General features: G+C 38.4%; 1 protein-coding gene across 1 annotated transcript; it reads right to left on the bottom strand.

The window, feature by feature from the left end:
- Nucleotides 1-1,020: 1,020 nt before the first annotated feature.
- Nucleotides 1,021-21,508, bottom strand: LOC143849774 (uncharacterized). Its single transcript, XM_077358958.1, has 9 exons — nucleotides 20,997-21,508; nucleotides 19,928-20,068; nucleotides 16,172-16,594; nucleotides 9,998-10,102; nucleotides 7,671-7,811; nucleotides 6,969-7,172; nucleotides 6,659-6,751; nucleotides 6,103-6,214; nucleotides 1,021-1,197 (listed from the first exon to the last, which is right to left on the bottom strand). Exons 1-9 carry the CDS (start codon nucleotides 21,462-21,464, stop codon nucleotides 1,154-1,156), a joined length of 1,731 nt encoding a protein of 576 aa, XP_077215073.1. The 5' UTR covers nucleotides 21,465-21,508; the 3' UTR covers nucleotides 1,021-1,153.
- Between the last annotated feature and the right edge of the window lie 1,655 nt (nucleotides 21,509-23,163).

The raw sequence follows: 23,163 nt of genomic DNA, 5'->3' as shown, positions 1-23,163 counted from the left end.
CGAGTTGCAGCCCTACGTTTGACCATACTATTTCCCTACTAGTTTAAACTCTAACGTAGAAAAAGGATCCTGGATTTCTCTACTGGTTTAAGACTTCAACATAGAAAAAAGATCCTCGATTTCTTACTACTTCAGGACTTTAGCCTAGAAAAAAAAAATCCTAGATTCAACTCAATAGGCAGGAAAAAGTAGAGGCTGTATCTAAAGAGAATAGTTTGCCCTGTGGAAAAGAAAAAGATATTGATAATGGCACAACCTTACTTATGGATGAACCAAACCCTTTCAGCAAGCAACAGCAGATCTCATAGCAGAACCACCCAAAAAAAAAAAAAAAACCTCACACTGGAGAACCAAAATGCAATTATTTTGCCAACAATATCTTGGTCAAACTCAAACCTCATTGAGCAAAATCGATACCCATAATTTCTGTCTAAAACCTTATTTGATTGAAACCGACGACCAATTGACCATACAATTTGTCTATTATGCTCAAATAAAATCAAACTAATTCAAATTCATGCAATTATCAGAAAATTGGCAATGACTTGAGAACGAGCAAAGAATGCTCCTGTGCTAATCAGTGGATGACACAATAAGCTTGGAACAGAGAAGAGTGTTACCTACTGCAGAATTATTGCTGATATTTGTATCTTCACTGGGATTTCCTTAAACAGGAAGCTCCCCAATCCCCCAAAAACAACTCGTTCTAATTTCACAAGGTCTGGAACCAAGGTGAATAAAACTTATGGGGGGAGTTGCCAACATATTCACATTGTCTTTTCGCCATCTATCTGTGATATTTGTATTTTCAGGGGGGTTAACTTAAATAAGAAGCTCCACAATCCTCAGACAACTTGAGATAAATGCACCCACGCTATTAACCACCCTCATTTTAATTGCACAAGGATCTGGACCAAGGCGAATACAAATTATGGGAGGATTTGCCAACGTATTCACATTGCTTTCTCTGCAACTATCTGTGAATATAGCTGTGTCGATATGCATTTGGAACGTGATAAATGATTCTCTGCAGCCTGCAGTCTCAAATAAGAAAACAGAGTTTGGGCAAAAAGGTAAGGAGTTGAATTACCAGAGCTTAATTTACAAACTCCAGAAGAGCTGGGATCAGAAGACCAAGTTAACACAGTACAATTCAATCGCCTTGTAAACAGTAGAGCTGACGGATATTCCCAGATGCTGCCACGTAACATAAAAATAATCCAGTTAGTGCTTTTTAAAATTTTCCCTACCATAAACAAGTTGGTATAACAAGGCACATGAACATACAGACAAGAACTTCATATTTAAGGTGAAGAATCATGGATAAGGTGCTCCTATATGGGCACCATATATGCAAGACAATCGGCATTTACATCAGACTCTAACAACAGAAAAAAAGAAAATAATTTTCATTCCACAAACATCTAAAATCTTATCCACAAAAGTGGCCAAGCGCCGAGGCTCCACGAAGTAATGAGATGCCCAAAAGATCACACTAGCTGAGTCACTTTCCACCCACAAGTCACAAATAAAATCTTCATAAAACAGCAGCAAACTTGAGAGAAGATCTCTCTCTCTCTCTCTCTCTCTCTCTCTCTCTCTCTCTCTCTCTCTCTCTCTCTCTCTCTCTCGTTAGAGTTCTTAATACCAGTTAAACCAAAAAATGCCTTAACAATCTCACCTCATCGCCTTTAACTGTCACCCTCGTATCTGCTGGATATGGATCTGTGGTCTCTACTGGTTATGCTTAAGGAACTGTAACTTAGTCAACAGGTTCTTCGTTCTTAAACTGGAAAAAGAATGCCACCACTCTCACCTGTCCCAAGTTTCCCAAAGTCCTCTTGTCAAAATTCAACTTGATGACATTGTGGGTAGCAACAGTTCCATATAACTGCCTTCTCTTTCGGGTGCCTTCCGTTTAAGATCTCTTTCATTTTCTCAGAAGATCTTCAGTGGAGATTGCTCACAATTCTATTTTCCAAGTCACCTGACCTAAGATGAGGCATTTGATTTCCAAGCGTATCTTAGTCATCAAAAATGCTTCGTCATTCAAAATCCATGGTCCAAAGGATACAACCTCTATCTCCAAGGTTCCAAGACTGCCACTCCTAAAGACGGATAAAGATCCAGGAATACGTCGAGAAACTCCTGGATTACACTCCATTCTCCTCACCACCATGTATGGAAAAATGGTTGCTTGACTCCATGGCCTCCTTGCACCTGCGCATTGATGGCCAACTTAACTTCCTTCCTTTTCAAATGCCTGAAGTGCTTTTTTCTAATGGCAAATAGATTCATTAAGGCAGAGACCGAGGAGGACTCTGGAGAGATGTACAACCAAAATAGTGATTTAAAATACAATAAGAACTAAGGAGGAAGAAAATCGAACAACTCGAGGCTTTCTTTGTGAACCACTAGACTATCTGCTTCACCATCGGCAGATCGCCTAACATGCTTACATGTCATTAATGCCATTGCAAATTTATCAAGAATTTCATCAAAGTAGGACCCAACCAAATCTCCAAGGAACCTTAGTACCCCAAAGCCATCTAATAACGTTAAGGGAATCCCCTTCCACCACAACCTTATTCATGTCCACATTATGGAGCATCTTGATACCCAGATGGATTGCATGATCATTTGCATCTACGACTCCAATGGGGCCTCTAAATGCCCATATCACTACCCCCTCTTCGTTTCTCAACAATCCTCCAATGCCAGATGGCCCAGAATTTCCCACGCTAGACCCTTTAAAGTTCAATTTTAGCATTCCTTGAACCGGTGGGACCCGCCTCTATCACTTTGGATTCATTTCTATTCCCCCCACAAATCTCTCTCCAACCATGCCATAGGTCATACGCAGATACAAATCTGAGGCATGGTAATATTTTCACCCAAGATATCGTTAACGCAATTGCTTTATTGAAAAAGAAACGTGCTCACTTAATATGACCTTTGAAGATCCTAGCATTTCTTTCTTTTCATAATACCAAAATAGTAGCTAGAAAGGAAACCTACAATAGAATCTTCCCTTTACCCTTCCATGGTGCCATCGCCCAACTATCGAATAGTTCCAAGAATTTTTCTGGGAGTACCCAAGCAATCCCGAATCTATTTAACAATCTACCTGATACCTCTGTGGCGACTTTACAATGTACGAGTAGGTGATCCACTGTCTCACCCGATTCAATGCAAAGAGCACAATAGTCAATAAACCACATGTTTCTGTCTCTCAGGAAGTCAATAGTGTAGATCCTCTTGAGAAGTGCAGCCAATCCAAACAGGCAAACTCTGGGTGGCGCTTTAATGTCCCACACTTTGGCTGCTTTGGAGGAAACGGGGCAAGGTAGAAGTTGATGATAGAATGATTTAACCGAGAAATCCCCATATGAGTTCCAGACTAAAATTCTTTTATCTTCCCCATCTAACTTAATATAGCACCTATCCAAAGTTTGCAGCAATCTTCCCACCAATTCCAATTCCCTGTCAAAAAAGTTTCTCCGAAAGGGTGGAACCCACACTATCCCATTTTCAGAACGAGAGAAACAATATTTTATCACTACTTCCTTGTTCGATGTTATAGCAAGCAACTACGGAAAAATCTCCTTCAAAGGAATATCAGTACACCATTTATCCCACCAAAATCTCACTTTTTCTCCATAATATACTCTGAATCTAACCCCTTCCAGAAACTATGCTTTAAACCACATTACGTCCCTCCATATTGTTTACCAGGTTTCCTTGTCCTCTATTTCCCAAATGCCTGAAGTGTAGATCCAATGAAATGACAGCATCCAACAAAAATCTTGCACTCTGGGAGGAATAGAAATGTGCCTTCATGAGAAAGATCTCTCCCTGACAATAAAACGTAGAAAAAGGGTTCTTACAAAGAAATTTTGATGCAAGCGAGGGGCTGATAAATAAATTAAAGCCATCAACTCATGACAAATCCCAAGATTAATTTACTTGCTAGAAATTTCTGAATGTTAATTTATTTCAGATCAAAAATTGTCCCTATCAGTCCATAAATATAAAAAATTAATAATTTAGGTTTTCCTATAAATTTTGATACAAAAACTTCAACCTTGATCTATCGATCAAGGTGCTTATCTAAAGATTGATGCCAATGTCTCTTCCAAAGCTGCCAAGTCTCCAACTGGCAGCCAATGATTGATGCCGTTTGTTCCATTGGGTCGGGGTATAGGGCATCATCTTATCACGGCCTAAAGGGGAGATTTTGAAGAACACCGTACAGTAGTTGGAGGAGTATTTGGCTAAGGTTGATTTCTCGTGGAAATTCATGAGTTGTCTTGTCATGGTTGATGGTTGGACTAACATGAAGCAAAGTTTGTTGATAAACTCTATGGTGGTTTGCCTGCCCCAAAGGAGTACTTTTCATTAAATTAGTGGATGAATCAAGGATAGTAAGGAACTCCGATGCTTTGTAATGGAGAAGTGAGCCTAATTTTTTTTTCTTTTTTTGTTGAATATTAGTAAGTTAGCCTAATTACACAGCTGCAAGGAAGAAGTTAGAGATTAAATATGACAATTTTTGTTGGTCATATGTGCAACACATTTCATAGATCTTATGCTTGAGAACTTGGTTAAAGCATATGAGTTCCCCATCATTGCCAATATCATAGAAAGAACTCGCAAAACAACCGTGTTTATAGATAACCATGGATGGGTGCTACAACCTACAAGAAACAAGTTGAAAGATCCCGAGTAGCAACTTGCTCTCGATAAGGTAATTGCTATATTTTCTTTCCAACATCAAGAAAGCTCCTTATAATATAATAGGCAGGCAGGGTATGAAAGATCCTGAGTAGCAAATTGAAAATAGTAAAACGATTGATTTTGAGTCCAATAATTGGTTTTGGACTCACGATCCGTTGTCAAAATCTAAAACGAACAGGGCGTTAGAATTATTTAGCAACACTAGATCACACTACAATGTTTATCAAAAGCATTGTGTTTAGTATGGACAGATGCTCAATAGGGAGGATAGATAGCAATCACCAATCAACTTCTAGGTATGAATTGCTACTGCGTGAGGTTTGGTCTAAGCAGGTTTAAATAAAAAAATGATGCTTCCGCGAACCGCATCAATGTACACATGGGTTTAAACTTAATATTCTCAACAGCTGGCACAGAGTACAAAAACCAGCTCCCAAAGAATAGGATTACTCTTGAAATTTCCATCACGGAAAAGTATACGAAACTCTCACACATATGTTACGGAAATTTAATATATTCAAATGTCGCCACTTTAAGAAACCCTTCACGTCCAAACATACATCATAAAACAAGTTAGTCAACGGACAATTTTTCAGAAATCAAACTAAAGGTTCTGAGATTACAGTAAACACATGGTTGATGGTTTCGGCTCTAAGAGCATCAATTTTAAGGGCATGTTTAGCTACCATGATTTTTTTTCCCTGATAAATCCGGGGTCTCCATGTAAGATGAGGGTGAAGTGGCTAAAAATCGGGAAACATAAAATAGGAAACTAGTGTCTCCGGTGATGAAAAGCGGCAAAAATCGGGAAACAGTCAATAGGATTTTGAGTACCAGTTTGACGGTATTAATGATATCTTTCCCTACAGTTTCCAGAGGCAAAGAAGTGAGAGTGACAAGAAGTCGAAATTAGGCCACATTTAGTAGAGCATACCACATCTAGGAATCACAAGATCTCAAAGCAAGAGCTGATCTCTGAACAGAACATCAATCCACAATAACTGCCAGTCATTTGAGTGGTTTGCATTGCTGTCTAGTCATTGGAGCATTGTCATTTGAGGGCATTCTCAGCTTAATAGAAGCACCTACTCAAACCCATGGGTTGTTATGTTTGTATCCCAGTAGATGGGCTGTCATATGTTTTGCAGTATGTGAGAGAATAATTATGAGGTTCCCACTCAAGTTGGCAGATTAGGAGGGCAATAAGAATCTTAAATAATATTTTGTAATCGTATTCAGGTCGGGCAATTTCAGTCATAAATACTAATACAAATTAAGTTACATAATACACGAGTTCCCTGCATATGAGATACTGAATAGGAAAATATAAATGGTTAAAGGAGAAAAAGGGAAACTGATTGATACCATATAGCCAGTCTTTGAAGTATACATGGAGGGCAGATGCTAATTCCCGTTTCCGATTCTCCTCAAGTTGCAGATCCCTCAAAGCTTCTTTGATATCATTTAAAACCAGATGCTGCCAAAAAAAATAGCATTCAATATTTCCATGGAAAAGAAACATAATCAGCATGGGACAAAACTGCCAAAGTGGAGGGACCAGCTTTGCCAGATATAGAAAAACACGCAAAGCTCTATACAATGGTTACAAATATTGTTCTCGAAAATTTATTGGGAGTATTAGCAATTTAAATTGCAGTGATACTATCAATAAATTATCGCAATAATATACAACTATATGAACCCCTCACAATAAATTCAATTCATCTGGAAACTATAGTGATACTATCATTTCCAATATCATGACATCATCAGGATAAATTCAATTCGTGGCGATAATCATCACATATGTAATGTTGAAAGCAGAAACCACAACAACTTGTGTACAATACGTAATGTTATTTAGTGAAGCATAATAAAAGAAGTAAAACAGCATCCTTATCTGCACAATCAAGCCACATACATTTTTCCTCTGGGATGCGATATAAATTTCAGGCAGTGGGAACGGGTTCTGTTTTGTCAACTGGGCTGATTCACCTCCAAACCAGTTAGGGATCTACACGATGACATTAAGAGAGAGTATGTGAGATAAATTCACAGAAGGTGACAGGACATGTAATCTTGAAAGTTGAGAGAAAACAATTACATTTGATCCCTTCCAAGAGATTTAATTAAAGGAATAGATAGACCCAAGAAGAAAATGGTAAGCAAAGCAGAAAGTATGACCTAATTAGTAATCACCAGTAGAGTGACCAAACAAAGTATGAGCATACCAAAAAATCAGTGAACTGATCAGGATCAAGGCATGTAGATGACTCAGCTTGAACATCAGAAACCCCTGCAGGATGAGATAATGAATCATGTGGATCAACCATTCCCAGCACCAGGGGTTGATCCCATCTGTTGACAGTTGCATCAATCCCGACTTGAGTCATGTGCTCCTCTAATTGTGAATAAAATGTATTGTATGGTGCCACCTGATGAAAAATTTACTCATAAATTTTCAATCTTTGGATGATGATGATCAGATAAGATGATAAAAATAATCATTGGCCTAAGCAAACTAGCAAAATTTATATAGAGAAGAACATGTGAATGAAATATCTATCACTTAGGAAGTTCGAAACTGAGATAGCAAGCATCTAGACTCTAGAGCAAAGCCATTTACCTTATATGTTTTGCAGGAACCAGCTCAAGAGGTTTTTAGTGCCATAAACATAAGAATGATAGACAACATGTAAAACTTATGAAAACTTGACACAGTAAGAGTGACTGACATGACTATTAACTGATGCTTGAAAAGGGGGAGTAAAGGACACTTATCCAGAGCGACAATCAATAATACCATAACACATGAATTATTGTCAGATCCAAAATAACATTTGATGTCATTATGAGGAATAAAAGTATAAAACACAAGTGCAGGCAAGTAAGGTCAAAAGCATTTTACATAAAAGTTAAAACAGTACTCTAACCTGCAGTTTATGGTTATCACCGAGAATAAGTGGTCGCTGATTAACCCCCAAGAAAAACACACATTCGCGACAGTTGGCAATGCAGATGCGTTTTGCAGCTGTTATCACGTGTACCCGTTCACAGTGCTCCACTCTTACAGACTGAAAGTACATGAAATGTGCATATCATGCATTAAGATCCAACTAGAAGCTAACAACATGCACGATACATCACATATTAAATCTAAGCGAATGCTTAAGATATTGATCAATATCATGCATTAGTAGCCATCAATTTATTCAATAACTTAGTAACATTAACATCTTTGTACAAGGCAATTATTTTAGGTAAAGAAATAATGTGACCATTGCATGAATCAAATTCATATGATATTTAACTGACATTTGGTTGCCAAGCAAATCAATCACCCACCATAGTGATCTAGATAAACTAGTACAGCTGAACGTCAGTAATTGAACATCATTACAATCTAAGTCTGATTGTCGCAAACCATCTCGAAACAAAATACATTTTATTTATTTATTTATTTGAATGGTACAAAATACATTTATTTTATTTAAATGAAGGAACAAAATACATTTTACAGTAAAGAAGAAATTCTCAAGCTAAAGAAAATATAAGGAGAGAGTTTGAGGGTTTCCTCCCACTACTTTTTTGAAATGGAGGTTTCCTCCCACTACTAATAAAGGATATATTACCTAATGAAGTTATCGATTGTTAGTCTCTAATAACAACTAGATGTGAAACCTTGAAGTAGGGATGTGACAGATTCTCCACTGGCTGCAGGTAATCCATTGATCCTCAGTCGTTCACTAACAACTAAATGGGCCACCCCCAGATGTGCCTTACTGGTTCATTGCCAGCCTCTACCCTTAGTCACTCAATTGACACAAGTGGACTCTAATACATTGTCATCATGTCTCATCAGAACAATAAATATTTAAAATGGTCAACACTGGAGCAGGCTCAAACTTCAAACATAAAATAACTCCACACTGCAAAGTTATGTGTGTTAAGGTCCTAGTACTTTATGGCTTATGCATTCATTTTGCATAAATGTACAACAATCATAATCATTTTTGAATAAATAAAAACTTACTAATAAATCTAAATATAATTAAAATGACCAAAAGAATAAAATCTAACTACTAAATGAATCCAAATAATGGGGTTTCCTCCTTTTTTCAATATATATCATCATTAAAAAAATGAATCCAAATAATTATGCAAATCAAAGTAAAATAATTGAAACCACACACGTTAATAGTATGTACATTGCAATAATTTTTTACAGTATGTTACAAACTTCTACTAACTGCTTAGTCTTGACTATTGGGACAAGGCTCCGTGATTGTTTAGTTCTATTTCTGGGGAAACTTATAGCAAGTGTAACTTTAACAATATTGCCGCTTGTTGGCCATTTTTTTTGGCCAACTTAAATTGAGTATGAGCAAGTGGACATGCTCACAAAGCATGTCAGATACTCTAACCAAAACCTACCGTTCCATTTTTCCCTGTCCTTTTGCTTGATAAATGTATAGAGAATCAGTTAAGATAGAAACACAGATTATTTATAATGTCACCAGCTGAGTTTTTTGCTTTTCAGTTAATTCAAAATCCATTGCGGGGCTGTTTGGATGCAGCGAAAATTAATCATGGAAATAATCCCATGAAAAATGGCGTTTCCGGCATTTGGGTAACTCATTTTCCATGGAATTTTTAAAATTCAAAGTCAAATTTTTCTCTTTGAACTAATTCCATGAAAATTGTGGTTTCCGGCATTTGGTTAACCAATTTTTCATGGAATTTTTTTCCAAATAAGATTTTTTCCTTGTTTTCTAGGAAAATGGCAAACCTTCTAGACCTTCGAATTTTATTTTCCATGGAATATTTTTTCACAATTCTATTTTCACGGCCCCTACTGTTTGGATGCAGTGAAATTTTCTCCATTTAAAATGAGTTTTCCAATGTTTGGATAACTCATTTCCCATGCAAAAAAAAAACCCAAAATACAAAATTCCCTGTTTTCTAGGAAACTTGCAATCCTACTAGGCCCTGGAATTCTTTTTTAATGGGAAAAATCCATTGTTTTTTCCCTAGATCTCTCTCTCTCTCTCTCTCTCTCTCTCTCTCTCTCTCTCTCTCTCTCTCTCTAAGATCACATCACATCAAGTAACCTACAAAAGTTAGCTTCTGATATTGAATATACATACTTCACAAAGAACTAGGAAACCAGCAATAAATAAATAAATTAACAAATTTGTTGATCTAGAAAAGTCATGATTTTAGAAGTTAACATGTCTAAGTCAAGAATTATCATTCATACCTTACCAATGGCTCCAAGAACAATAGTTGCATCGGAACATCCATAAACAGTGGCATATCTTAAAGGTGCTAGTATGTAAATCATTGAATCATGACAATTTATGACCTGTAACAAAACAAATTACCATTATAACGAGCCTTCTTTTGAAGCTAGCCATTATAACGAGCCTTCTTTTGAAGCTAGCAAGAAAGCAAGGAAGAAAGTGAATAAAAAAGAACATGTGATCGAAAATATGAAACAAATAACTGTCACCCTGTAGACATATGCATACATCATGATACAGTGTAAAAGGCAAAGTACAAAACAGCAATAACAAGTGTAATTATGACTAATGCAGGCAAGGAAATCTCAACCTTTTACCATAATTCCACAGCAATAGAAACTTCATTCCCCAAACTAGAAACTATACGATCCGATAGCTATGAAGGAATAGGTCAAAAGGACGAAACAAAGGAGCAAATAATGCCCAGCGTCAGTGCATAAGACAAGTATAGAACTCAATCCCCATGGTTGTATGCCATTAATAAAATAATCTCGATGAGACTCATTTCTTAGTACAGTATCTTATGTTCAGAGTGTGTCAAGGGGATGTATTTTTCCATCAAGAAACAGAAGTACTCGACCTAAAACTATACATGGAAAGTTAGCCAAGCTGAAACTGAATCACAGCACAAAAAAAAAGGAATAACTTTGCGACTTCTTGTTTTCACAATGATTTTGAATTCATGACATGTCGACCTCAACAATGCAGGTAGAAGAAAGTTCCAAATGAAGAACCATCTGCGGAATCTTAGAGCCTTCACACACACACACACACGTGTGTATACTATTCAATATATTGTCCACTATCTGCCCATTTTTTGGCCCCACAAATGGACACCCTAAGGTGATCCAATGGAGCTGATTTTTGGTGGACACCCTATCCATGAAAGGGCCCATCAAATGAATGCTTTGGATCCCACAAAAAATGTGCCCCCTCCCCCCCCCCCCGTTTCTGGGCTCGAGCGCAGAAACTCTCTCTCTCTCTCTCTCTCTCTCTCTCTCTCTCTCTCTATATATATATATATATATATATATATATATATATATATATATAGAGAGAGAGAGAGAGAGAACGGTTCCTACACACGTGTAGATAAGTTATCTACACACTAGCTTAAAATACAGTGGGGGCCACATTATTTGGGTGATCCAAACCATTCATTTTTAAGGCCCTCACATAGATAGGGTGTCCACAAAAAATCAGATCCATAGGATCATCCTAACCATTCGAACTGTGGAGGATAAAAATGGACTAATTTGTGAAGGTTTAAAGACATCCATTTTACCTCCACAAATCATAGGGTTGGGATGATCCTATGGATCTGACTTTTTGTAGACACCCTATCTATGTGAGGGCCTTTAAAATGGATGGCTTGGATCACCCAAACAATGTGGGTCCCCACTGTATTTTAAGCTAGTGTGTAGAGAACTCTCTACACATGTGTAGGAACCGTTTTCTCATATATATATATATATATATATATATATATATATATATATATGAGAAAACGGTTTCCACACACTAGCTTAAAATACAGCGGAGGCCCACATTGTTTGGGTGATCCAAACCATTCATTTGATAGGCCCTCACATAGATAGGGTGTCCACAAAAAATCAGCTCCATAGGATCATCCTAACCCTTCGAACCGTGGAGGCAAAAAATGGACAGATTTGTGAAGGTTTATACACGTCCATTCTACCTCCACAAATCGTAAGATTGGGATGATCCTATGGAGCTGATTTTTTGTGGACACCCTATCTATGTGAGGGCCAATCAAATGAATGGTTTGGATCACCCAAACAAAACGCCCTCCACTATATTTTAAGCTCGTGTGTAGATAAATTATCTACACTAGTAGAAACCGTTCTCTCTCTCTCTCTCTCTCTCTATATATATATATATATATATATATATATATATATAGAGAGAGAGAGAGAGAGAGAGAGGAAAAGGATTGTACGCTCGACAGTACCTAAAGTTAGGTACGGTAGAGTGCCAAATCACATGGGTCCCCCATTTTTGGTGGGCATCTAAACTATTCAATTGCAAGGCCCCATCATAGATAAGGTGCATACCAAAAATCAGCTCCATAGGATGATCCTAACCCATCCATTTGTGGAGGCCAAAATGGACAGACAGTGTTTGTCCACAAATCTGCCCATTTTGGCCTCCAGTTTTGGAGGGGTTAGGATGATTCAATGGTGTTGATTTTGGTATGCACCCTATCTATGATGGGGCCTTGCAAATGAATGGTTTAGATGCCCACCAAAAATGGGGGACCCATGTGATTTGGCACTCTACCGTACCTAACTTTAGGTACGGTCGAGCGTACAATCTTATTCCTCATATATATATATATATATATATATATATATATATATATATATATAGACACACACACACACACACCATTGATGCAAGTAAACTATTTTGATTCTTGGAAGTGATAAGAACGTCTTTTGAATCAACATACACTCTACACTTTCTTCCTATTAATCATATATTAAAAAAGATCAATGGTGCTGCTTTGATATTTGTAAGAGAAACGTCTTCTCTATAATTCTTGCATAGGGGAAATCTCTACATGAAATCTCAACTTTATTTGTAAGCCTCCATTCCATTTTTTGTGCTCAAACCAAACAATCACCATCATAATTTCGTCCTTGACCTCGGCCATTACGACCTCAAACTCAAATTTCACATGTTTGAGCCTCAAGTTGATGACAAGGGTTGATGCTGATCTGTTCTGCATCATTCAACTTCTCCTCAACACCATCCCCGTTCCCCAGCATTGTTATCAATCTTGTTTCGTAATGGACGAAACATTTTGTACCAGTAGTAAAACTGATACAGAAACCATGAACAAAACCACTTGGTCTAAAAATCGCTCTATAGTGGTCTGTTTCATTTTATTTCAACTGAAATCTTAAAAAAAAAAAAAAAAAACTAAAAAAAAACTCACACTTCTACATGAAATTTATCAAGGAATTTGGATAATCTTACCTTTATTTGTAAGTCTCCATTACATTCTCATGCTCTGACCAAACAATCATCATCATAATTTCATCCTTGACCTTGGCCATTACGATCTCGACCTCAAACTTCACATGGTAGAGCGTCAAGTTGATGAAAAGGATTTATGCTGATGTGTCCTGCACAAGGTAACAGGATTCGTTTATCCAGGTGGGGAATCGCGAATCCCCGATTCGCGAATCGGATTCAGGGTTCGATTCGATTCCCCAAATTAAGGGAATCCCGAATCGATCTCATCGGAAACGCGATTCCCTAATTGGGAAACGCGATTTATTTCCCACCGGAATCGCGATTTATAAATTATAAATCCGCGTTTCATAAAGTTATAATTCGCAATGTTTAAAAATAAGAATCGGGATTTCTTACAGCCTTAAATTCACGAATCCCATTCCGCATAATACGTTTTTATGTGAAATTACTATTTAAACAAGTTTACAAAGAACAGGGGGTAAAAATGACTCGGGGCATTTTTGTAAATTTCATATAAAACCTAAAAAATCGTATAAAAACAAGATTTTAGCTGAAACCGAAAAACCCTAGCCTCTCTTTCACCGTTCTCTTGTGTCTGAAACCCTAGCCTCTCCGTCACTCCCTCTCCGTTCTCTGGAACCCATCCCGACGGCTGATAGAAAGAAGAAGAAGAAGAAGAAGAAGAAGAGGAAGAGGAAGAAGAAGAAGGTATTTTTCATTTTATTTTTTCAAAAATGAAGTAATGAAACCCCCTCCCCCGCCCCCCCTTAACAGTTTCTATGTGGTTCTCACAGAAACCATTCTCTGAGAATGGTTTCTGTAAGAATGATTCAGAATGATTCACTGCTTGAGGATGAAGTGATGAACCCCACCCCTCTTTAACGGTTTCTGGGTTAGGGTTTCTCACAGAAACCGAGAATGTTTCTGGGTTAATGTTAATGGTCTTGTTGATTTAGCTTGTAATGGTTAATGGGGTTGGGTTTCTGTGATTCTACTTATTTCTGGGTTAATATGGTTTCTGTGATTCTGCTTTTTCTGGGTTAATGGAAAATTTTATTAGTGTAGTTTTTCTGTGAGAATGGTTCTGCTATTGCAAATTTACAAGCATCTAAGTGTTTGTTTTTACTGTGATTCTGCTTATTTCTGCAATTCCTTATTTTTCAGCATCTAAGTGTTTGTTTTTACTAATATTTTTAAAAGTCAGGTTTTATTTTTTATTTCTTTAATTTGTTAATTATTCTCTAATCGACTGAGATGTTCATGCAAAGTGGTTGGAGATCAAACAACTGAACCTGAAAGAGCACATATCTCCAGAGGGATTATTTAGCAATAAACCTTTTTTATTGCAAAATAAAGTAATAAACATGCAAATCTTAGATTTTTCCAACTCATAATCCAGAAAATTAGAGAAATGAAGTATTTATTAAGGTTTTTAATAAAAAAATATTAAGGTTTTTAAATTTTATCATTGATTAATTTTTTATCGCTCTCTGGCGATTCCCCGGTGAAAATTCGAATCCCGCTCCCAACCCTCCCGGGAGCCTTCGAATCCCGCTTTCGAATCCCGTTTTCGATTCCCGCCCGCAACCTTGGTCCTCCTGCATCATTCAACTTCCCCTTAACACCATCTTCATTCCCAGCATAGTCATCAATCTTGTTTCGTAACGGCCAAAACATTTTGTACAAGTAGCAAAACAATCTTGTTTTGTAACGGACAAAACATTCTACACAAGTAGCAAAACCGATACAGAAACCAGGAATGAAATGTCTAGGTCAAAAAACCGTTCTATACCAGTCTGTTTTGTTTCATTTCGTCTGGAAATGTTTTTTGTAAATGCCCTCCAATGGTTCTTTTTTGTATTTTTACCTTTGTGACCTTTTGACTATTGTATAATCGTTTGAAGAATATTTTGTGCCTTTTCTACCTCCCCAAAAAAATGAGGGCTATAAAAACCCCTATCAAATGTTCCATTTTCTTCACTTCTTCAATAGTATTATCATCCTCAAACCTTTCTATCGTCATCATATTGAGTTTATTTGCATTCTTTTTTGTGTTTCTGCTACTTCCAAAGAGCGTTTCTTCTACTTGCAAAAGGTATTTTTCTACTTCCAAAGGATTCTAATTCGAATTCTACCGGAGACTTGAAAGTGGAGTATTATTAGCTAAGAAAGGTATTTTGCCATCGTAATCTTGCAATAGAGGTAGACAGTGAGCCTTGAAGCAATGGTAAGGTTGCTCCATTATGACCTGTTGGTCACGGGTTCGAGTCACGGAAACAACCTCTCTACAAAGCAGGGGTAAGGCTGCGTACATCTAGCCCTCCCCAAACCCTGCAATGGCGAGAGCCTCATGCCCTTTTTAATCATGCAATAGAGGTGCCATGTCCCTTTTGTAGCATTGCATCGAATGATATATATTTTTGTTGCTTAAAATAAAACACATCGAGTAAAAAACAAAATATTAACAAACATCAATCATCAGACTTTATTAAACTGAGAAGGAATATGCGAGATCCCGTTAACTGTATAAAATACCACACAGAACCGTTGAGGGTTGGACGTCATAAAATTAAGTACAAAATGCTAAAAAGAAAGTCACTTTTACACTCCTTAAAAGATACACAGTGGGCCCCATTTCAGTCTCGTGTAGGTGAACAGATCTGTTGATCCGAACGGCAGCCATACATAGGGACAAATGCTATTAAGAATACCTTCATTGGATGATCCTAGGCCCTTGATCCATCAGCCTCATTTAGGGTTCCACAAAGAAAAGTTAAATCATTGATTTTTGCACTCCACCTTACGCATGGGATGTCCAATCGGCATAGGACCAAGACCATGCGGATCACCTAATGACGCTCTACAAGATCAATGGCCTCGATTTCACATACATATCCGCCTGTGGGCCCGAAAATTGCCTAAAATTGCTTTTTACCAATGTAGTTACAATATAAAGTGACATCTACATACTCCAGAGCAATCTATATCCAACTCTAGATATAAATGAAAAATACACATTAACTGCAAGAATATGATGATATACTCATAGATCAACTCTGTTAGAGTTCAGAGTCATCCATGACATGTATAATTCTATCAATGAAAAGGGCCAATGATTTAATCCTCACCTTTACAGAACATCCTTTGATATCAGATGCTTGCTTCACAACAGACGATTTAGAGATTCCCTCCACAAATGTCTGACTCCTAGAATATGCAGCATTGCTATGCATGGAAGCTCCACTCAGTGGAGAACTATTTTGGCTCCTTAAATGACTTGTAGAGGCATCGACCATAGTAACATCCAGATCAGAGGTAGTGTTTGGGCTAGTTTCTTTTGGCGAAACTTTCTCAGCAGTGTGTTCCAAAGAAGCAACTATATTTTGCAGAACCCAGTCATGAACTTGTGCAGCAGGAACAGGGATGGCAGGCATGTCTGGATCTGAATTTGCAAAAAAGGGCGCGGCCTGGCTCAACAGATTTCTTTCAGATCCCTTTTCACCGAATTGAATGAGAAATCCAAGGTGCTCAAACCTTTCCAAGGTCAAAACCTACACAAAAGACAAGAGTTAGTAGCTCAAACTAGCCAGCTTGAAAATATACTGACATACCACCTTCAAAACGCTAAAATAGAAACAACATTCATAAAGGGCACGTAAGTAAATTTTTTCAAAAGGAACGTTTGAGGAAGGTAGACGAATGGCAATATATATCCAAGGGCGAACTAATTATTTACCAAAGAATAAGAAGGCACAGAACTTGCAAACAAAGCTGGCATAGACAAGAAGACAACTATAGAACCATTGATGCATTTAAGAAATAAGAATTATTTAGTATTTTACTAAACCATAATCAGATGTATAGTTGAAGTGGAAGAGGAAGCATGATTCAGGAGTTCTGTGCGATCGTAAAATACCTACTAAGTTGAAGGGAAGGTTTTATAAGACAGCTGTGAGGCCAGCCATGCTGTACGGCTCATAATGTTGGGCCACCGAGAAGCGGCATGTGCATAAGATGAGTGTAGCGGAGATGCGAATGCTTAGATGGATGTGCAGCCACACAAGGTCAGATCGAATTAAAAATGAAGACATCCATAAAAAGGTGGGGATGGCACCAATTGAGGAGAAGATGAGAGAGCACCGCTTAAGATGGTTCGAGCATATCCAACGAAGGCCTTTGGATGCGCCAGTGAGAAGAATTGACTCGTGCCAAGTTGATGGAGTAAAAAGAGGTAGGGGCAGACCGAAAACAACTTGGGTAGGAACATTGAGGAAAGACTTGAGGGCTAGGAATATAACAGAGAACTGACCTTGGATGGGATAGAATGGAAGAAAATGATCCATGTAGACGAACCCAACTAGCGTCAGTATTAGACTTAGTCAATTTGAGCCGGGTAGATCCTTTCATCTTCTTCATGAAAATTTTCTAAAGGATTCATTAGCCGAACCTAACTAGTTTGGGACAAAGGCTTAGTTGAGTTGAGTTACTAAACCAGAATTATGAGAATAAAGAACACCAGGCTGCTGATTCATATAAATCTTTTCTGGGTGATTCTGCCTTTTCTTACATTCTTCATTTTAAATATATATGGTTACCTTCTTATAAGGAAAGAAGAATCAAGGGCACTACCTCCCACAAAACATATATTTGCACACAAGTTGCTATGATCTCCCCAAATATTTGGAAATCATATGCAGGAATCAAGAAGAATACATGAACAATTTCTTATTCTGAACTGAAACACTAGACACAAACAACATTTCTGAACCACCAAAGAGTTCAATAAGTATCAACTTTATTGGTGCATGCTATGTCGTGTAGGAAGCAAAAGAAACATAAATATTCACCAAGCAATCAACAGCCACTTCCACTTCCCTATTAATGTTTGAGATAGAAACTATTGATAAAAACAAATGTTGCTTCCCTATGAAAACGCACAAAGAAAATGTTGGTTCCCTATTAATATACACACCGCATTTCACATGTGATTCATATAAATATAGTTATGTTACACACACTAATATGTCAACAGCTTTGGTTTCGATATGCGTTTTGATTTCATTATTGTTTTGGTAGAGATGGAAACAGAAACATTTCGGCCATTTCGTGTCACTTTCGGCGGAAATTTAAAACCATGCTCATAATCACCATCAAGTCACTGTTAGACTAGATCACCTCCCCACCCAAGGGCAACCTGCTATATAATAATTTCTATCCATGATTCAGATAAACCTGGATGCTGATCCACACGAATGCCGGTTAAAATATCATATATTCGTATTGGAGACAACTTATAAGAACATTGTTATGTAATTACTAGGATGAACTGAATTATTGCATAATCTTTGCATAAATGCCAACCCCTCTAGAAAATGCAAAATGAAATAACTTAAAGTTGGAAAGAGGAATGTCATTTGAGAAAATTTCAGCAACATTATTTTTTGTATCCTAAAGAAAACAAGAAAGATATTATAATAAAGGAAAGGTAAATAAGCATACGACATTGATACCAGCAATTTTAGATGCCCTTAGAACTTAAAACAACCAATAGAAGACTAATGATCATGGAACAAATAGGGTGGGTAGGCCCAACCACCACACTGCACGTATAGACGCGAACCCCCCTTGTTACCGTACGTGCGACTCTCACCGCATACGACTTGCTTGCGAGAACGAAGACAGACAGATATGTTGGTTATGAAATAGCTTAGTTGGTTGAAGGTAAGTGAAACTAAGGCCTGTTGCCTCCTGGACCTCAGTCGCCTTAGGGGGGCACCTCCGCTTGGCTGTATCCTTTCTTTTAGAGGTGCAAAATCCATTGTAGCATTTGGGGATGCAACAACAATAGTAGAAGCTGGAGATGCAAGAATAGCTTCCGCAGGAGCTGCTTTCGAGCCCCGTTATTATTATTAGTAAGATAGTTGCTTCTCCCTGTAGGTCCGCTAACGTAAAGCAAGGAGTTGAGCTTGAAACGGTGAACTGAAGTCACTTTCGGAGTTAGATAATAAGGGCTGATCTCATTGGGATATCGGGAGTCAGATGCTCCATAGGAACGGGAAATAGAAAAGCGAACCTTCTACTACGAGTCGCTTCTCCCCTTCTCCACTCTCTCTGGAGGAGAAAGCTCTTCAAGTTTCCGGGTGAGCTTACCGCTCATAGCCTGCCACAAGAAGGGTGGTTTACGATCAGCTCCCTATCACCTAGAGCAAGACTTCTGTTTCTGTCTCATATGACACGCTAACTAAACTAAGTCATGAAATATTAGAGCTCTATCCGGGGGTGTACCTTACCTATAGAATAGTTGCAACTTATAGGATTCATTTCTTCCTCCCTAAGCTCTGGCTTCACTCAAAGGAAAGCACTTGAAGATAGTCCCTTACTCAAAAGTGGACGCATTTATCAGCTTCAAGCAGATAAAGAAAAAAAAGAGCGCTTCCCACCCAAGGCACGACAAGAGAGAGAAGCCAGAGTGAGAGACGCAAGAGAGAGAGGGAAGGGCAGAGCGAAGGGATAGCTGGGTAGCTAGCCCAAGCGGTCATTTTAAGATCCTTAGTTAGTTCCATATCCCTTGTTCCTGTAATGAGGGCCATTATATCTACGTAGCTCCCATTGTCGCATCATTTACGGGTAGGCGCCTCCATTCCTTCCGGATAACCTACAAAGGTGGGTGCAGCCTACCTAAGAATAGATAGGTACTTTCTGATTTGAATATAGTGCCTTATTAAAATGTATAATATGGGATAATACATTGTGACCCTAATAATTTATAGTTCAGCAACAAAATAAATGCATAACTGCATTAGGAAGGAGTCTGAATTTAAACCAAATTATGCTAGAGATCAAGGCAAAATGGGGAAAAAAAGTAGAACCCTAATTTTACCAACCAGAGATTCATCTTCATTGCCTTCCGCAGGTTCTGCCAAAAGAGCAAGTATGTTTGCCAAGTGCTTCTGTAAATAGGATAACTGATGAGCCTCTTCATCGGCTTGTGATGGCATAAACCTACGACTGTTGCTGCGCACAAACTGCAAATCAAAGGGAGGACATGTTTATATTAGGGTTAAAAGCACTCAGTGAACTCGACAGTAACCTAAGCCTCGTAGTGAAATATGAAATTACCATTATTACCAAACGTTACAGGTTTCTAGAAAGAAAAAAATTCCATTTCCAGATGTTTACAAAATCAAGTCGCAATAACAATTAATTCCAAACATTGCTGTTGACTGCTGATTTTGCATTTTTCTACTGTATCTGTTCTTACTTTCTGCTTTCCCTTAGGGCCCGCTTGGATGCCTCATATTTTGTATTTGGATTTGGAATTGAGTTTTGAATACAAAATGAATAGATCCACCAGCTGATGTTGAGGGAGACGGAGAGGGAAGGGGGTACTTCCTAGTGGAAGGGAGAGGTTGAGGAGCAAAGAGGGTGAAGGAAACTGCCAGATTTGTGGATTCCCAATACTTATTTCCATAGCATATTTGGAAATCTGATCTTTTTAACTGTCAGCCGCTGATTTGGAAATCCAAGGATTTGGTCAGGATCCAAATCACAACACAAAAAGGGCTGCAAATGTGAGAAATCCAAATAAAAATCTTCTCAGCATCCAAACGGGCCCTTATTGAATTTGACCATCTCGGTATTCGGGCCTTGCCACTTTGCTTTAATATAATTTCACCACTCAGAAAAAATAACAATTAATTCAAAATTTTCAATTCCATGATGAAAAATTCTATTGTGCCACTAGGGATTCAATGTTTGAGGGTAAGAACTGGAAAGCTAGGGATTCAATGTTTCAGATCCGAAACAACAGTTATCCAACCAGATTGTTCCACAGAACTAACCAACCAGATTTGATCCAGAAAAATCAAATCTTTTAACTCACCAAACACGAAAAATTGGAAACATAAAAAAGAAAACAATAACAACACAGAAAAGATAAATTAGTAAAATCACCTGGAGCGGGGAGAGGGCGGAAAGGCACCCATCGAACGCGGACGTGGAAGGCCATACATCTGCCACGGCAGCAGAATCCTTATGCGTCTTCGGAAGGAGCCTTTTGTAGGATTGGATATAAAGAAAGAGGATTAGGTCATTGATATTGGCACCCACGGAATCGATCTCTGGATCGGAATCGGAGGGAAGAACGGAGGATAGGGTTTCGAGGATGAGATGGGCGGTCTCTATCGAGATCTGGAGGGTTTCGGAAATGGTGGAGGCATTAATTCGAGAGGATTGGGAAGAGGAAGATTTTTGGAGGAGTTTTTGCTTGAGAGGAATTAGGGTTGATGTGGCGTCTGAGAAGATGAGTTTTGGGATTGGGAGAAGGCCGTATTCGAAGGGTTCTCTTCGAGCATGGAGGAGAAGGGGTTCTTTTGAAGAGGAAGAAGGAGAAGAGGCTGAGGGTTCCAATCGTTCGTTCATCGTCTGAAGAAATGGAGAAAACACGAGAGAGAGAGAGAGAGAGAGAGAGACTGTGTTTTAGTGTCTTGGTTGGGAAAAAGAATGTCAGAATGCTACGTGGCATCGGTGGATTGCGTTTGTTTATGGAGCGGTAGGATCGCAGTGCACGGGACCAGATGTAGGGCTTGCGTGGATCCTATCTTCTCAACGGTCTAGATTCGATCATCTTTTTGGGTCTTGGCCCATTGATAGGGGTGGCAATGGTTCGGTTTCGGTTTGGTTCGACCCCCAAACCGAACCGAACCGAAATTTGAATTGGTCACGTTAAAAAAACTCACATAAAGTTGAGTGGTTGTCTTCGGTGACTTCCAAACCACAGGGTTTAAAGCGGAAAATGGCCAAACACAGGAGCTCTATATGTAATTTTCCTTCTTTTTTTTTTTTAAAGGTAACTATTTAAAAAACACATTGCTTCCTTATAAAATACATAATGTCACATGAAGAATGTAAAACCTATTTCAAGGAAAACTTTTCAATATTTTTAGCTTTTAGTAAATTTGAAACTTTAAGGCCATGTATGGCAGTCATGAAAACTTATGTCATGGAATACTCCTGCGCCCAATTGTGTGAGAGGGGAGGAGGGAGAGACTTGAGTTGGTACGAGGGGAAGGAGCATAAATATCCCTACAAAATAGAGATAAAAAAAAAATTCGTACTTAAAATTGGGCTATTGGTTTTCCTGTTTTTAGGACTTTTTCATGCTCACATTGCTCTTACCCTCTCAAGTTTCTCCCTCTTTCGCCCATATATAGGGGTGGCAAAATTGGCTGAACCGAGCCGAAACCGAACCGAAAATGGGTCAAACAGAACTAAACCGTTGCCCCTGATTTCCAATGAATATGAGGGGCGGCGAAATTGGCCAAAACCGAACTGAAAATTCAGTTTCAATTTGGTTAAATCAAACCGATTCAAATTTCGGTTCGGTTTGACCCCAAACCGAAACCGAACCATTGCCACCCCTACCCATATATCTCTCACCGCTGGCCCCACAAATAATCCATGGAATATTTTTTAAGGTTGGCAAACATGGCCTAAGCTATTGCAAAATCAACGACTGAAACGCCCCGTACGTAAAGTGCTTTTTTCTTTCAAGTGGATGGGGTTTCTTTGGTGGTGATAGGTATATCAACGCCTAGCCCAACTTTAAATCAGGCCCAAAGGTGAGTATCTTACTTGGGCTTTCGGGCTGGCCCATCCCAACTTTACTCCATGTAACATATAACAGACCAAGATTCGGGCTTGAGGCCTTCTTGGGTAGAGATCTCAATATGGGTAAAAATAAAGCTCGAGAGGATGTGCCTCCACTATATTTTTCGTATAAAATCTGGGAAAAAGTAAAAATAAAACTTATTAAATGACGGAGGTAGCCCACTGCAATTTGTCTTATATAGTTTGCTTTACACTTTCATATGTATTGGTGAGCAAGAAAGAGAAGGCGCTCCACTCCTATTTCATACTTAAGATGTGCCTTACCATTGAAAGTGCACGCACACTTCCGTTTCACGAGCTTCCTCTAGGGGCATTCTCCACAAACGGGGTACGTGGATTTTAGAATCAAGGTTTTTAGTTTGAAAACAGTGTAGAAAGAGGGTTAGAGACAAGAGAAGAAGCGGACCCGCCATCGTCTTTGACTCATTTTTTACTTTTTTCTCTTCTTTCC

Source organism: Tasmannia lanceolata, unplaced genomic scaffold, assembly GCF_043159265.1.
Source record: "Tasmannia lanceolata isolate RefF3 unplaced genomic scaffold, GAP_Taslan_0.1 ptg000003l, whole genome shotgun sequence".
In the NCBI taxonomy this organism is placed as follows: Eukaryota; Viridiplantae; Streptophyta; class Magnoliopsida; order Canellales; family Winteraceae; genus Tasmannia; species Tasmannia lanceolata.
The sequence above is the reverse complement of the archived record's forward strand: the minus strand, read 5'-3'. Positions and strand labels throughout refer to the sequence as shown.

What these genes read in the sequence shown, in the direction of transcription:
- LOC143849774 (XM_077358958.1), bottom strand. Translation starts at nt 21,464, where the DNA reads ATGAACGAACGATTGGAACCCTCAGCCTCTTCTCCTTCTTCCTCTTCA. An exon ending in GCAATGAAGATGAATCTCTG is followed by an intron (nt 16,595 to 19,927) that starts GTTGGTAAAATT and finishes TCTTTTGTGTAG; the next exon opens with GTTTTGACCTTGGAAAGGTT. An exon ending in GTGATAACCATAAACTGCAG is followed by an intron (nt 7,173 to 7,670) that starts GTTAGAGTACTG and finishes ATTTTTCATCAG; the next exon opens with GTGGCACCATACAATACATT.